The 16,525-nt window shown below is 45.9% G+C and overlaps 1 protein-coding gene across 1 annotated transcript in view; it reads right to left on the bottom strand.

Moving 5' to 3' along the window:
* The window catches only part of MARCHF4 (membrane associated ring-CH-type finger 4), a 113,269-nt gene extending 97,016 nt beyond the window's left edge, over positions 1–16,253 (bottom strand). Inside the window, exon 1 of the mRNA XM_033230338.1 lies at positions 13,520–16,253. Coding sequence (XP_033086229.1) covers positions 13,520–14,038 — 519 coding nt within the window. The 5' untranslated portion in view covers positions 14,039–16,253. The remainder of the gene's footprint in view (positions 1–13,519) is intronic.
* Between the last annotated feature and the right edge of the window lie 272 nt (positions 16,254–16,525).

Here is a 16,525-nt window from a genome sequence, read left to right as displayed (position 1 = left end):
ACTGCATGTTTATCATCCGCTTTGGACAGAGGGGGAAGGAAAGACCAGAAAGGAAACTAAGACTTCTCAGGAGCCTGTTTCAGGCACTGGGCTACGTATTGGCTTCTTAAATTCCAAAACAGTTCTATGAGGTATTTATTTTCATTAGCCCCCTGTGACAGATAGAGGACACTGAAGTTCAGAGGATTGAACTGATTTGCCTGAAGTCACACAGCTAGTAAATGCTACAGCCTGAATTCTAACACAGGTTTTTCTAACCAGCAAATCCATGCTATTTTTGCTATACCGGTAATTCGCAATTATTCTACTTTTATATGTGCTTGAAAATTTCCAGATTGTTTGGTTAATAAAAAGATTATAAAAATACATGATAAACATGCTTCACGCAGTTCCTCAGGTGTAAGTATACTGCATCCTCTCCCCTTTTAAGTTAATTTTTTAACTTTTCATTTTGAAATAACATTAAACTTATTTTTAAAAATTATAAAAATAGGCCGGGCACAGTGGCTCACGTCTGTAATCCCAGCACTTTGGGAGGCCAAGGTGGGTGGATCACTTGAGGTCAGGTGTTTGAGACCAGCCTGACCAACATGGTGAAACCCCATTTTATATGGTGAAACCCATATTTTAGTTTCTACTAAAAATATAAAAATTAGTTGGGCGTGGTGGCGGGCCCCTGTAATCCCAGCTACTAAGGAGGGTGACGCAGGAGAATTACTTAAACCTGGGAGGTGGAGGTTGCAGTGAGCTAAGATCATGCCACTGCACTCCAGCCTGGGCAACAAAATGAGACTCCATCTCAAAAAAAAAAAAAAAAAAGCATGAAGATTTCTCATATGACTTTCACCCAAGTTCCCCAAAAGTTAAATCTCAATTGACCATAGTACAATGACCCAAACTAGGAACTTAACATTGATGCAAGTCTAGTAACTAATCTATAGACCTTATTTGAATTTCACCAAGGGTCCCACTAATGTCCTTTACGTGGTACAGAATCCAATCCAGATTGTACAAAGTATTTAATTGTTATATCACCTTAGACTCTTCCAGTCTGAGACAGTTCCCCATCATTCTATATGTACACTTTTATATACACACACACACACACACTTTTTTGACATGATCTCGCTCTGTCACTGAGGCTGGAATGCAGTAGTGCAGTCATGGCTCCCTGCAGCCTCTGCCTCTGGGTCCAAGTAGTCCTCCCACCTCAGTCCCCTGAATAGCTGGGACCACAGGCATGTACCACCATGCTTGGCTAATTTTTAAATTTTTTTTGTAGAAGCAAAGTTTCACTACACTGCCCAGTGTGGTCACAAACTCCCGGGCTCAAGCAATCTTCCTGCCTTAGTCAGTCAAAGTGCTGGGATTACAGGAATGAGACACCATGCCCGGCCTTTCCTCTATATCTTTCCTGATGTTGAGACTTTGGAAAGTACTGGCCAGTTATTTTATACAATCTCTCTAGACTCTTTTTAATATTCAGAAAGTATCACAAACCCTCAAATGACTGTAGTTATACTTTGAGTATCTCTTTGAGAATATATTTATTGACAAGCTACAGTAAATTGAAGGATGCTTTTGAGTTTGTTCCATATACATTTGAAAAATAGTAAGTATATCTGTGAGATCATTTTGCTTAGCTACAGGCAATGGTTGGGTATATTTAGTTTCATCTATTCCTGACAGATGATATCATGGTAGCTCCTCCTGAGGTCAGCAGCCCACAATCATACACAGTCGAAGGCAGACATTTTCAAAGTTTGAAGAAAACAATAGAGAGCTTGTGAGGTCATACAAAAACACCAAGCACTAATGTTTAATGTATATTTGTGATTTTATTGTATGTTTGTATTCTACATTATGCTAACATTTTCGCATTCATTATATCAGTTAACCTCACAACAACCTCTGGGATGGTACTGTTATTATCATTGCCATTCCACAGTGGAGAAAATTAAGATTCTGAGTCTGTAAGTGACTTTCCCAAGGATACGCATGTACTGCACAGTAACAATGGGATCTGAAAGCAGTTCTGCCTGACTCTACAAGCCCTGTGTTCTTATCAACCTTGCTAGTTTTCTACAAAAGCATCTCTGACTCCTTGCTTTCATTGTCCTTGTGCCAGGAACATTCTTCATTTTCTATTTCCCAAATTCTTTTCCCTTTTCAGCCTTTAATGTCCAGTTTTTAGGCCATTCTTCTAGGGAGGCATCTGCTATAGGTGGAAGGAGGAATTGGATTTATATCAGCCCCAGGTGTGACTGGGGCATCATAAGGCATAAACGAGGACAGCAGAACTAGAAGAAGCTTGGATATTCCAGAGTACAACCTCCTCTTTTTATAAAAGAGCAAATAAGAATGATAACTAGTAATACTTATTGCATGCTTAATGTGGGTCAAGTGGTGTTCTAAAAGCTTGCCATGTGTTTTCTCATTCATTCACTCACTCTACCTTTATTGAGGTAGAGACTTCTAGAACTCACCCATCTCTGGAAAAAAAGCCTTCATCTTTTTGCCAGCACCCAGAAGGATTATACTCCCCACCCCTATTGCTGTTAGGCAAAAACATATTCCTAGACCCAGCCAGGGAGTTGTAGGCAAAAATGATATGTTAGTCCTGAGCTGAAACACTTCGTTGTTGGGGCTTAGTGAGCTGTGAGGGATGGAGCTGTGTACCATCTGTTGCCCTGCTCTGGGATCTAGGGGAAGGAAACCAAATGGGGAGAAGTGGGAAGCGAGCCCCAGATTTGGCTTCACTCAAGAATACCCTGAGAACATAATTCAGGAGTGGGAATTTATGGTTGTATTAGTCAGGGAAATTAACATTAGCTGGGTAACAGACAAACCCCCAAGCTTCAGTATCTTAACACAATCAAAGTTAGCATTTCCCTCATGTCAGAGCCCATGTTGGTCAGACTTTTCCATCTTGCAGCTATCCCATCTAGGACTTAGAGTTCTCACATCCCTGAGGCAGGGGAGAAGAGAGATGCAAGAGGCATCCCTTCCTGCCTCTGCCATGGGTGACACATGCCTCTTCTTTCCTAGTCACATGATCCTGTTGTAGCCAAGTACCCCGATTTTTCTACAAAAAAGAGAATGAATTATTATTTTTATTATTTTTTCCTCTTATTTTCTCTTCTCTCTGTTTTTCCCTATTCCCCACTTCCTACTTAGTCCTTTAGAAAGGCAATTATAGCTTTTCACCTCCTGTTCATCAGGCTCTCCCTACAGGGCAAGTTCACCTAACTATGTACTTATAAGCTTGAGTGGAACTCACCCACCAGGAGGTTGCCTCAAGAGACAACAGTCAATCTACAACCCCAAGTATGCCCACTACAAAACTCTCTCCCACCTGGAAAGCTTCAGTCACATTTACAGTCTAGTTCTGCTCTTGAAGATGCCAGCTGTCACCAGCTTGACCACCCAGTAGATAAGGCACTGAAATGAGTTATGCAGACCTCCACCTGCTTGCTTCCTCCACTGTGTGTCTTTCATGCTGAGACCCCTTCTAAAAGCACCTGATTTCTGCTCTAAAAATGAAGTGGTACCCTTAAGGCAAGAAGCCTGTCCTTCTTCCCCTAAGCTAGCTTTGGAATAAAAAGTCACTTTCTCCATAGCAGATCTTACTCATTAATTGAACTCTGCCAGCGCTGAATGACTGAACTTGCATTTTTGATTACATCATACCCTCCCAACTAACTCTCCTCTCCTCCTCCTTCAGGGCCCACACCTCTGTTCCTTGTTCCAGAACCTCAGGTCTGGTGGACACATGTCTTCTCCCCATTTGGTTTCCTACTAATACACAGTATTCCTGAAGTAATCACCTACTTCGGAATTCTCAAAGCCAGAGATTGAAAATGCAGATCCCAGGGCACTACCCTGGGATCACAGCCTGGGACTCCACGTATCATCTCCTTCCTGAAGCATTCTTGAGGTCCACAGATGTTTCAAAACTACTTTAAAGTGTAGCCAGGTCAGAATAACTTCAGTCACTTATGCTTTTTGATGTATTCATGTACCATCTATACTATTATTTTCTTCAAACTTAACATTTGCCTTTAAATGTCTCACATTTCTATTTCAACAAATTTATTTCTAAGGGAGACTTTTTGTCACTGCCATAAATGAAAGACTGATACCATTTGCCATAAAAAGAATAGACAAACTCTGGGACATCCATGCGATGGAATATTATTCAGCGCTAAGAAGAAATGTGCTATCAACCACAAAAAGACACTGAGACACGGAGGAAGTTTAAATGCATATTACTAAGTGAAAAAGCCAATCTGAAAAGGCTACACACTGTCTGATTCCAGCTGTATGACATCCTGGAAAAGGCCAAATATTTTGCCGGGAGATCGGGAGTGGAAGCAGGGAGATGAACAGGTGGTGGAGCACAGCGGGTTTTTAGGTATGATACCATACCATAGGTTTTCTGTGTGATACCATAATGGTGAATACATGTCACTATATGTTTGTCAAAACCCTTAGAACGTACGATACCAACAGTGAACCCTCATGTAATCTGTGGACTTTGGGTGATAATGATGTGTCAATGCAGGGTCAGTTTTAACAAATGTTCCACCCTGGTGGAAATTTTTTTTTTGCTTTTGTTTTGTTTTGTGGAGATGGAGTCTTGCTATGTTGCCCAGGCTCGTCTCAAACTCCAGGGCTCAAATGATCCTCCCACTTCAGCCTCCCAAAGTGCTGGGATTACAGCATGAGCCATTGTGCCTGGCCAAAGTACGGGATGTTGATGGTGGGGTAGCAGGGAGTACATGGGAACTCTCTGTACTTTCTGTTCAATTTTGCTGTGAACCTAAGGCTGCTCTAAAAAAATGAAGCCCATTAAAAAAAGAATAGACACATACAAATATAAACAAAACAAAGTAAGAAGTTCTAGCTTAAATAAGTGCGTGTCCGAAGATCTGAGTCTAATGCCTTCTTTCTTTGTTTATAAAGCAGACAGACATCACTAGAAAGGTGTTAAATACATATTATCACTAGGGTGAGATTTTCTCCTAGATATTATCATGAAGCATGAGAGCAGACTGAAAAGGGAACAACATTCTTACCTAGGGATCAACGTTATTTAACATCATGTCTGTCTAGGGCTGTCCATCCCATCCCAGGTTTTCAGAAACACCAGTCCAAGGAGGACCTTCAGTGCAAACCTCTTGCTTGCATATTGGGCAAGCATTTCCTCTGCAACTTCCTCTGCATGCTTGTCTGCATGCATGGTCTGCCCCTGACCTGTAAAGACTCAAAGTCCAGGAAAGTGTCTTTCTACATATTTCCTGCCAAGCAGAGAGTGCTGCTTCATAAAGATCTGTCAGGGACCTGGTGATGATGGAGATGAATAAAGACAATGATGTTGGGAGTGAGGGACCCAAGGAAGAGAGGACAGAGTTCAGCTGAATCAGACAATACAGAGGCAGAAAATCTGCTAAACAGAGGCTGGTCCAAAACACCCATCCCTGATTGTCAGTCACAAAAATAGCTTGGGGTTTACTGTGACGGAAGCATAGCCTTAGACATCTGATTTTTTAAAGACTTCAGTGAGAGAGGGTAGTAGGAAAAGCAACAGTGTGATCTGAGGGCTCCATTTCAGGTCTCTGAGACACACTGGTAGGATGGGGTAAATATCACTTCCTTTCAGTTAGCAGCTGTTGTGTGCCTAGATCTTCAATGCATCACGTCAATTCTTTACAAATGTTCAAACTCCGTATTTTATCTCTGTTTTATAAACAATAAAATCTAGGTCCAGAGAAGTTAAATAAGTTGCCCAAGACCACTCAGCTGGGAAGGGCCCCAAATGGGAATGAAATCCATGTCTTTTGGACTTCAAAGCCCATGTTCTTCCCATCATTCTGCAATAGAATAAGGAAATGCATGCTAGCCAAACGGTCTCAAGCCAAGATAATGATCACTATGATTACTAGGACAAGAATCATCGCTATTTATCATTATAGAAACAGTAAATGAGGTTGGATGAGATTGCAAGGGGTCATCCATACCCCTGTTGCTTGGCCTTTTAGTTTATACACATATGTGTGCACACATGCGTGCACACACACACAATATACGAGGGACCAAATATAGCGCTATTAATCTGGAATGAACATGTGCAAGTAGCAGGGAGAAAGGAATAGCAAATAATGAGTCCCTACTGTACACAGAACCCTATGCTAGCCACTGGGGTGGCTTCAAGAGGGTTCTTTCAGACATTGATGTTGATTCTGTTCAACCACATCCAAAACAGTCTTTCCATAAAAGAGAAAAATAACTTGATCTGTCCTTCTCAACACCTCTATGGACAGGTCCTGCAAAAAACCTCATGAGTACAATTCGCTGGGTTCAGGACTGGGGCCCTTGTATCCCTCTTGTGAGTCATGAGGTCATTCTTGGATCACAGAGTTGGATAGAACCTATATTTGGAAACTCCCCTCTTTCTTTCCCTGACAATTTGCATCTACCTGGATTTCAAATTGTAACTTACTCAATTTTCCTATTTTGTCATGAGACAGTCAGCCCCAGGTACACCTCACCTTTGCTTTTACCATACACAGAATGGGGTATCAAATGTGTACTATATGTACATGTAAACTCTGGCTTACATATGATGCATCTCGGGAGGAGGATGGTATGCAGCTTGGGCCATACAGTATTTGCTTGCCAGCTCCTTTACATCCAGGCTTACTTCCAACTTGGCTTCCTTCCCAGCAAACAAGCAGCAGCTCGCTCATCCCCACACTCCTTTGAGTGTCTCCTCTCCCTCCAACCTCGTCTCTCTCCCCCATCTCACAGGCCACAGCTGGACTTTTCCAGCATACTAGCTGGAAAAAGGGGCAGAAAGAGAGAATCCTAATATCTCTCCTTTTTCTCTCCCAGCCTCTTGTGAAATCCATATTTCGTAACTTCCGGCTCTGCTAGCCTTAAGTAACTTTCTCGATGGGGGCCTCAGCTAGAAGCCACATCCAATAAATTGGTCAACTCACCCCAAGCTGATCCTGGTAAGTGAAGGATTACTACGAACTGAACACTGTGTAGAGAATCTTACAAACAATTGATTTGAGAACTGCTCCGCAACTGCCAAGACACAGGCATCTCCCTTCCTCTCGTTCCCAGTTCTGCCTGTGAAAGTGAGACAGATGCATTCAATGTTGTATTTGTGCTTATGCATGAGCAAGTGTGTACATGTAAGACAGCAATATCTGTGAAATAGCCTGTAACCCTGTGGTGGGGTTTTAACATCCTTACCTTATCTCCCAATAGAGAATTAGAGTTTTGGTAAGAGCCTTGAGTGAAGAAAAGTTTCTTGGAGCTTCCAATTTAAGTAGGACCAGGACTGACAGAAGTAGGAACTGAAAGCTCACAACTCTTGGGCTTGTGAAAATGGGCTCCCCCTTTCCCAGGATGGTTTTGTATCCTTGGGTCCATGATGGTGTCTGTTTCCTATTGGCCATGAAGCACTTGCTCTCCCATCATGATGTATGCATGGTGAAAACTTACAATTGCAGCAACAATATGGCTGGCAACACCTTAGGATTTCTATGAACACAGGACAGAAACTGTTCTTTCTAATCTTTGCTGAAGATATATTTGTATATGCCATGTAATGTGTTTACTGAGCTTAGATGTCCTGAGATAAGATAACCCCTTGAATTGGAGAAGGTGAGGGGATCATCTCTTTCTGCTTAGATTAAAAATCTCCCAGACCCCAAAATTATCTTATTTATGAATTCCAACTCCCAAGCTCAGAAGGGATCTTGAGGATTATCTAGCCCCAGGTCCCCATAAGATCCCTCTTCTAAGGCAGCCTATAAGATCTTGGAACAGCTTTCATGGAAAGTTTGTATAATAGTGGAACCCAAGTTTGCTTCCCTGGAAATTCTATCACTATAGAAGGCACTGCCCTGTGGACCCTTTCTTCTGCAGAGCACATCTTTGGCATTTGACACCACTTTTTTCCTAAATGTTCTCTTTTCCCCAGTTCTCCTACCTATGAACCTGCCCACTGGATGAGCTCCAGAGGCTGGTCCTTTCAAGAAATACTCATAGAGCATGAAGCAGTTGCCAGGTACTGGGTTGAGAGCCAATGATCCAGCAATGAATGAACACACACAGTTCGCTTCCTCCAGGGATCTTATAGTCCCTTTGCAGTGCTCCCCTTAGACCCAGACAAGATAACCCCTAGCTCTAGAGGACCCCACTCTGCTCCCCCTTCAGCTGAACCTCTCCCCACAGTGTGAGGAGTCTGCAGGGTCAAGGAACCTCACCTATCTTCTGGAATATGCTCCAATTACCTGGAACTCTGGAATTCCTGTCCAGAGAGCCTTGAACTTGCTCCCAGGACCTGCAGGACTCTCTTCTTTGGATACATAAACTGTTCCCTCCCTGGCCCAAGGGCAGGGATTGGGGCAAGGCACCACTGTTTGAGGGATGGTATGGACAGAGCTTGGACAAGCCAGCAGGACTGTCCATACACGTGGGTTCAAGGCTCATTAGTACCGGCTAGAGTCAGCGTTGGAAAGAGAATCAGAATGTCCTGTAGATCAAAAGACAGTTATCCCCATTTGACTAGCACAGAATTCAGAGACATCTAAAAGTTCTAAATTCAAACCTGTCTCCCAGGTTGTTTTCAAGGAGTATTTGTCAGGAAAGGAGGATAAAATATATTTGAACAGTTTGTTAGCTGGATTTACTGCTTTTAAATATTTTGGCCCATGGTATGTGAGGTTCCATTTATACTCCTGCCCCAGGGCCTGTAAATGTGAGGGATGGGTCTCTTCTATGTGGAAGACAGATACTAAATAACCACACAAAGAAATGTAAAATCAAACCATAGCACTAAGACGACTAAGTATACCATTTAAGTCTCTTCTAAAATGCTCTGCTTGAGCTCCATTCCCAGGTTTTCATTGCATCTTAGGATCTCCAGATTCCCCACGCCCTGAAAAGCCATATCTTATTCCCAACTAACCGAAACACTGACTAGACCATTCCATACAATTATTGCCCCTTCTGAACACAGAACTCCAGGGAAGCCAACCCCAGAAAGAATAAAAAAGCGGATTAAGCTTGCTAAACTTTTCCAGATACACGTCCTACTTTCCATTAGGGCCGGAACAGGTGGCCTCCTACCCTAGCTTCTGACTGCCATGGTGGATTTTGTCTTTGCACCCACCTCTAGGCACTCCACAGCTGCCTAGCTGGGAGGTGGATTCGCCTGTTTCCAAGGTATCCATGTGTGGAGTGCCTGGAGGTTGTTCTACAAAGACAAAATCCGCCATGGCAGTCAGATGTGGGGGTGGGGGACACACATCTCTTCTGCTTCCGTCTGTCCAACCTCAGCCTGGCAGCCTAAATCTATTTCTTCTCACGTGGTCTTCAGCAGCAATAGAGAAGTCTTCTCTAACTAACTGTAGATAAAGTGGCAAATTCCCCGACTTGTCTTTTTCAGTAGGCACTCTGCTCACTAGCTGCTTTTAAACATACATCTCTTTCTTGTACCTGATATTACTGTAATTCACTCAGCCCCACTGTCTGTGTGTTCTTGATTTCTATCAGCTCCTGTGATGTCTGGGTTAGACTGTGACACTCCCAGAGGGCAGGACCACATCTACCCTACAGCTCTGGACCTTGTCCAGCAGAACAGCAGGCAAAAGGTAGGTGCTTAATAAAGACTTTGATGATGGAAATGGACAAGCTGCGCTCTGTGCCTAGAGCATTGTAAGTCTGCTAGAAACAGTCCACATACATGCCACAATCATAGTGGCTTCCTGACAGCCTGTGGGCTAGGGCACACTTTTCCTTTTAAACAAGGCAGGAACAGCACTCTCTTGAATCTGAGATAGTAATAATAACAATAACAAAATGCTATGATAGCACTGCTCTTATAGTATTGACTGATTTGATGCTCAGAATAATCTTATGACATAGGGACTATTACTATTTTCCCAGTTGTACAAATGAGGAATCCAAGACACAGACAGGGTGTATAACTTGTTCAGGCCTACAGCTGGGGACATCTGGCTTCAGAGAGTTCAGATTACCCACAATGGTACATTGTCCCACAAAGTGGGTTAGTGCAGCTTCAACGAAAAAGGGAGAGTGAGGAAGTTTTGATCTGGAGTCTGGTTCTACAGTCTCATGGGTCCTGACCCCTGCTCAACATGAATGAATGGTGGAGAGGAGAGAGGCTACTCAGCAGCTTTTTAGCATGGAGCCAAGTAGGTTCTCAGAGCAAGTGTTCACACCTATCCCTCTCTCAGTTCCTGTCTTCTCTTCCATTTTTCCAACATGCTAAGCTCATTCACATTCACGCTTTTGAACTTGCTATTTCCTCCACCTGAAGTGCTCTTCCCCTAGACCTATGCATTGCCGGGCCCTTCTCATCATTTAGGTGTCAGCTCAGATGACACATTCTTAGGAAGACTTTTCCTGATTACCCTATCTAATGTGGTGGTACCTTTCCTACCGCCTCCCTTTCATTCCTTTCTAACTCATTTTCCTTTTTAAATTTCATCACGGCACTTAAATCACCTTATTTACTTACTATTTTACTTGTCTATGTATGGTCTCTACTAGAATGTCAGCTTCAGGAGAGCAGAAATCTCATCTGTTTTGTTCATTCCTGAATACTCATGCCTGGAACAGCAACAGGCACACTGTAGGTGCCCCCAAAAAATTGTTAAATAAATGCATGCACCAATGAATGGATGCAAAGTCCTTTGTAGATAGGTGCAAAGGTGAAACAACTGGATTCTCTTGTTGTTCCTCACCACAGATATTGCAAGCCCTTGGCATGAAAAGATCACATATTCATTTTTTAGGTAGTTGTTTAGCCCCTATAGCAGTAGCAAATGATTGGGGTGATGGGGAGTGGGGAGGTGGGGGTCTGCTTAATTCCTTTGTTTGGGCAGAGATAACACCAAGACTTTCAGCTACTAAGACTGCAGACCACATTTCCTCCAGGGCCATGTGTAGACAGTTGCTGAACAGCTCTCTCCCTGAACAGAAACTAAAATACAGAAATTTTAGCTTTCTCTCTTTCTCTCTCTCCCCCATTCCCCCTTCCTCCTCCTCCTCCTCCTCCTTCTCTCTGTCCCTCTCTTTCTCCTTCCCCTCTGCTGCTGTTGCCCCTCTCTCTCTCTTCCTTCTCTAGAGTTTCCCTTATCTTCTCTCCTTTGTCTCTTTCATAGAAATGCTGTGGGAAAAAAAAAAAAACAAGAAGAAAGTGGGAAACTGTATTCTCCACACCTAATGCAGTACTCACATTGCTCTTATTACTGCTATAACACAATCCCGTTAAAGCCTCTTGGTTCCTGCACAGATAAAGTAAACCCCCAAAACATAATAATCATATGCAGGAAGTGCTTAATTTGATCCAGTCTTAATGCAGACTTGGCCCCTTAATCCTCCCACATAATAGAGCCCGTTCCTTTACTGGTGTTAGCTTTTTTTATTCAATGCTTTATTTATGACACATCATCAAAATAATGAACAAGAAAGGAAAGCTTCTAACCCCTGACCAGATCTTGTATCACATGAGGGTATTTCACAATATTGCCAATTTTTTTTTCTTTTCCTTTTTTCAATAAAATACAGCTTTCTGTTATCAAAATACATGCTCATTATATATAAATCCCTTCCAAGATATTTTTTACACTTGTTTTCTCCTGGATTCTCCCAACACACCTCTGAGGAAAGGAGAGGGGCGTGAAAAGGTGTCTCCAAATCATGTAAGTTGGAAAAGCAGCCCAGAGGCATAAAGCTATTTGGAGAAGTTCACACAGCAGGGGAAATATTATCGCAGGGCACCTCCAAGTCCTGCTGTTTTCTAGATACAAGAGTGCTCTTGCCAGAAGCCACACTCCCAGCCCCTGTGACATGTAGACCTGAGCACATATGGGAGACAAAAGAAATGACTTAGGAATTTAGGAAGCTAAATAATTCTTTCTTTTGAAAAGTATGAAGTACTTGATGGTGGCAAGAGCCTGATATCAAAGTGAGGCACCCTCTTGTTGTCAGCCATGCCACTCTATCCCATAGCTCTGATGGAGCCTGGTGCTGGAAGTAGAGAGAAGGACTGAAGGAAAGGCACTCTGAAAGTTTTTTCCTAACAGGAGTTTTCAACTCTGGACAACACTTTGTTGGATACTTAGGTAATCTTAGTCATAAGAAGGAAGAATCCAGCCCCCAGCCTCTCAGAGACATTTATTCATAGTGAGATCTATATCACTTCCCCTCACAATTCCAAGCTGTAGCTCCAGGAATCGCTGGTCTCTAAAGTTCTTTGTCCATTGAAAGCAAAGCAAGAAAATGAATGAAAATGCCAGCTAAGCCTGCGTCTTACAGAGCACACCCTCAGCAAGAACCAGAGCCAGTCAAAGCCTGGCATGGCATCCTGCTGCACTGCCACTTCCTCAAGGAGTATCCAGAAGTCTTCTCTGCACTTCAGGAAACTACTACAGAAGTGGCTGATGGGAACACATAACCTTGCCCACTTTGCAATTGAATATTCCTTCTCCAGCATCACTTACTGGGTGAGCCTTTCTATCTGTGATTCTTTGGAGAAGTGTTGCCACATTCTACGGTTCTTGACGAATGTACACATGCTATCCAGCACTACTGACACTAGATTGTAGGTGAACTTAGGAGAGGTGTTTGTGAACATCTGAATGAATGGGGTAGGGAAAACCTGCCAGACTTGGGAAAGCTCTGGTCCATGAGAGAGTTGGCATTCCCTATCCTGGATGGGGAGCATTTAAGGGATTTTCTAAGTCAATACACTTTAGGTCTGAAAAGAGAAATAACAAGATACCTTATTCCCTACTCCAGTCCTTTAAACTCACTCTCATTCCTATTTACCTACCTGTTTTCAACATAGAAAAATTTGAGTCTGCCAAGAAGTATCTCAGCAAACCATTTAGTCTTGGACATAGAATCCCTCTCCATTTCCTCCTCAGTCGCTAGAACATAATGCTGAGGATGTCAATGTGATATGAAAGAAAGTTGTCCAAAGTGAAAGAACAAGCTTACTGGATTTCAACCTATGAGAATAGGAAAAGAGAACAAGATCTCGGCATACTCTCAGAGCAGGAAGAAGTTGGGATATGGGACTGAAGATGGGCTAGACGAAATATTACTAACAACAAATTAGATAAAAGGATATCTTGGCAACCAGTGTGAATATACCACCAAGTTTCTTCACTCCGTTACTTCTAGATCTTCTATTCTGAGGATGTTTGTGAAATTTGGAGATGGAATTGGAGACACTAGCATTGGAAGGAAAATGCAAAATCTAGAACACAAACGAACCACCAAGCAGGCTCTACCGGGAACCAGACACTCATTGGGCAAACTTAACCACAAGAAACATCAATGAGGGCTCTTAAACATAGAGTCCTCATACTAGAGGCAACATAATGGTTCCCCAGGGCAAGCAGGCGAGTAGCAATCTGCAAGACCTGAAAATACCACAGGAAGCAGGAGAAGAGAAGAGGGGACTCACCTGTTCTGGCCCCTGGAAGCAGATGCGGCAGAGTGGGGTCCTCATACCGCTGTCCAAGCTGCTGCCCAGTGAATAACGATCCTCGGTCTTCTCCTTACAGAAGTCATCTGAGGAGGCACTGCTGAGCAGTGAGGCAGGTGGCTCTGTGGCTGGGCCACCCCAGTCATCTTCCACAGAAGAAGGTGGCAAGGGGGGTGGAGGTGGCACAGGAGGGGGCTCCCTGCCCACCACTTCTCGGGGGCCCCTCCAGCCTGCCCACCCCCCGGCGCCCAGAGCCGGAAGGGTGTTGTTGTTGGCCGCCAAACCGGGGGGCTGGGGGTCGCCGTGCATGGGCAGGGGCGCTTGAGGAGGGCGCCGCAGTAAGAAAACCTTCAGGTCATTGAAGAGCATGCGGCAGCGGCACTTGAGGAGACCCTGGTGGCGCAACATCTGGGGGGCTGGGGCGCACAATCCACAGCAGTACCAGCCGCAGCAGCAGCACCACCACCACCAGAGCAGCCCACACAGGGGCATCAGCATGTGCCCGTGGAAGGAGAGAGCCCAAGAGGGGTGGCCGGAGTCTTAAAAGAGGGGGACAGGACAGGTTTGGGGGCCCACAGTGGATCTGTGTTGTGGGGGCAGTCTGCTTTCTCACTGGCTTTTCCTACAACCCCTCCAAGTAGCAAATAAATTGATCCCAGGACTGAGAAGTGTGAGTCACTGGTTCTGAACTCCACCTGCAAAGCCCAGTAACAAAAAAGTTTCTCTTGCCCTCACACACCCACCCCAACCTCCAACTTTGTTCAGTGTGTCTCCTTTCTGCCTTTGACCTGAGGACACTGGTAGGAGCAGAGGGATTGAAGAAGTGTGGTGAAGGGGCCACTAGAGCCTTAAGATCAATGTCGAATTGTTTAAAAGTTCCCCAGGAAAGGATTATTGGGTTCTTCTCAAATTCCTAGGCCGTGAGAAATCTTCCTTTTATATAAAAGGGTGGGGACAATTGTAAATCAAATTTGGAGTGGATTGAACTGGCCTTAGAGAAAACCAGCTCAATGAAGAATTGAGGACTGTATGTGTGAGAGAGAAAAGATAGTTCTTCTCAGGTGGTAGGGGTTAGGGGGAGTCAAGGTAGGGGAGGAGAGAAGATTGGGAGAAGTTTTAATTCTCCTGGGCAGAAAACTGGGGCAATTAACCCCCAGAAGCACCAGAGTGGCTTTTAAGAGAACAGTTGGGTGGGGGAGGGGGGTTGCAGGTGAAACTGGGCTAGGGGCTTGTGCTTTGCCTCTGCAGCCAAAGGGCTAAGCAGAAGAGGGGAAAGCCAATTAGGAGAAGGGAGGTAAAATAGAGGGTTGGGAAGGAAAAAGGATGGGAGAAAAAGAAAAGATCGTTTAACCCTTGCAGAGGCGCCTCCTTCCTGAGCGTGAAAATCCTGGCTAGAGGAAGGATGTGTGTACCGGGGTGAGAGGGCGGTGGAGCAGAGAACAGGGGTAGAGGAGAGGGGCGTGTGGGAGAGAACAGGAGAAAGGAGTGGTTACATTATCTCAGCCCCCAGCCCACCCCTGCTGCAGTCGGCAAATCCGTGGCCCCCTCCCCTCGGTTCCATCAAAGGTCCCTTCGGGCGAGGGGCAAGAGCCGAGAGAAGGGTAGGTCCGGGCGGGCGAGTGGCCTCGCCTTCTCCTCCTCTTCCTTCTCTGGGTCGCGGTCGCCCTCCTCCTCCGGCTCCGGGTCGGCCCGCGCCCGCAGCTGCTGCTGCGGCGGTGGAGGCGACTGCTGCTCGGCGTCCGGATGTCTCCGGGGCGGGGGCTGCTCCGGCTCGTCCTCTGGCTGCTGCCCGCCGTCCGGCGCGGTCGCGACTCCGGCCTTCATGATCCTCCTCCTCCTCCTCCCCCTTCCCTGGGGGCCAGCCCTGAGCCCCCGCGCCCGGGCAGCGCTGCCATGCAACCAGAAGCGAGGCAGGCGTGGGGGTGGGGGCGGCTGAGGAGTGAGGAGGGGGGGTAATAAAAAATGAAATAATACTAGTGGAATAATTCGGTTCTCAGTCAGGCAAGAGTGCTTCTGAAGGGTGGGGGCGGAGGAGGGCGGCTGCCGGGTCTGCTCGGCAGCTCTGCCCCCGCTACCCCCACCAAGGGCGGCCTCGGCCCGCTCTCTGCCCCCCCACCCCGCCCCTTCCTCCTCTCCGCCGCCTCTGGCTGGCTGGGTTCGCTGTTGCTACCTCTCCTCGCAGATGCAACGAGGTAAGGCTTGTTTGCGGTGCCAGCTGAAGGTGGGGAGGGGGAAGCGAAGCAGTGTGGCCGAGGTGGGAGGCAGCCGGCACTTGGCTCCAGCTTGGTCCTAGCGACTCCCCAAAACCGTATATAAATATATCTCTTATAAAAGCCGAGAGGAAGCAAATCAGATTCCAGGCTGCTGCCAGGTGTTGTCTCGTCTTCCGCCGTTGCTCAGCACCCGCCGCTGCCCCCACTGGCTCGGTTCCCAAAGGGGTGGTGCTGGAAGGAGGTGGCGGGGCGGCTAGCTGACCGTCCGAGAATTGGAAACAAGGTTCTTGCAGCCAGGGAGGCTCTCGGCTATCTCCGCTGCCGGTGCCGCGGCCGCCGCTGCTGCATTCAGCACCCCGGGCGAGTGGACAGCTCCCACCCAGACCCCGCGCGTCACGCTAGTGGGGGCCTGACGCAGACGCCGCGGAGGGATGGAGGAGGGAAAGGGGATGAGAGGAAAAGAAGCTGGAGGGAGAGGGAGCAAGAGGAGGAGAGACTGTGCGAGGCAAGGGGATGGGGAGGGACCAAGGGAAAGGGAGGTAACCAGGAGAGGGAGGGATTGAGGAAGGGAGGGAGGAGGGAGCGAAGTGAAGAGTAAAAGAAAGAAAGAGAAAGGCCACGGGGAGGGAGGGGAGCGATTCAGGCAGTAACTCTTGCGTTTTCCTCAGCAGGAACGTGTCGGTGTGGAAGGTCTGGTTGTAGACTCTCTGCCCGCTGTCCACTAACACAGTTCCCCTCGTTGCACATACAAGACACAGACACCTCTTGACCA

The sequence above is a fragment of the Trachypithecus francoisi genome, unplaced genomic scaffold, assembly GCF_009764315.1.
Source record: "Trachypithecus francoisi isolate TF-2019V2 unplaced genomic scaffold, Tfra_2.0 Lachesis_group13, whole genome shotgun sequence".
Taxonomy (NCBI): Eukaryota; Metazoa; Chordata; class Mammalia; order Primates; family Cercopithecidae; genus Trachypithecus; species Trachypithecus francoisi.
This window is presented reverse-complemented; position numbering and strand designations above follow the sequence as displayed.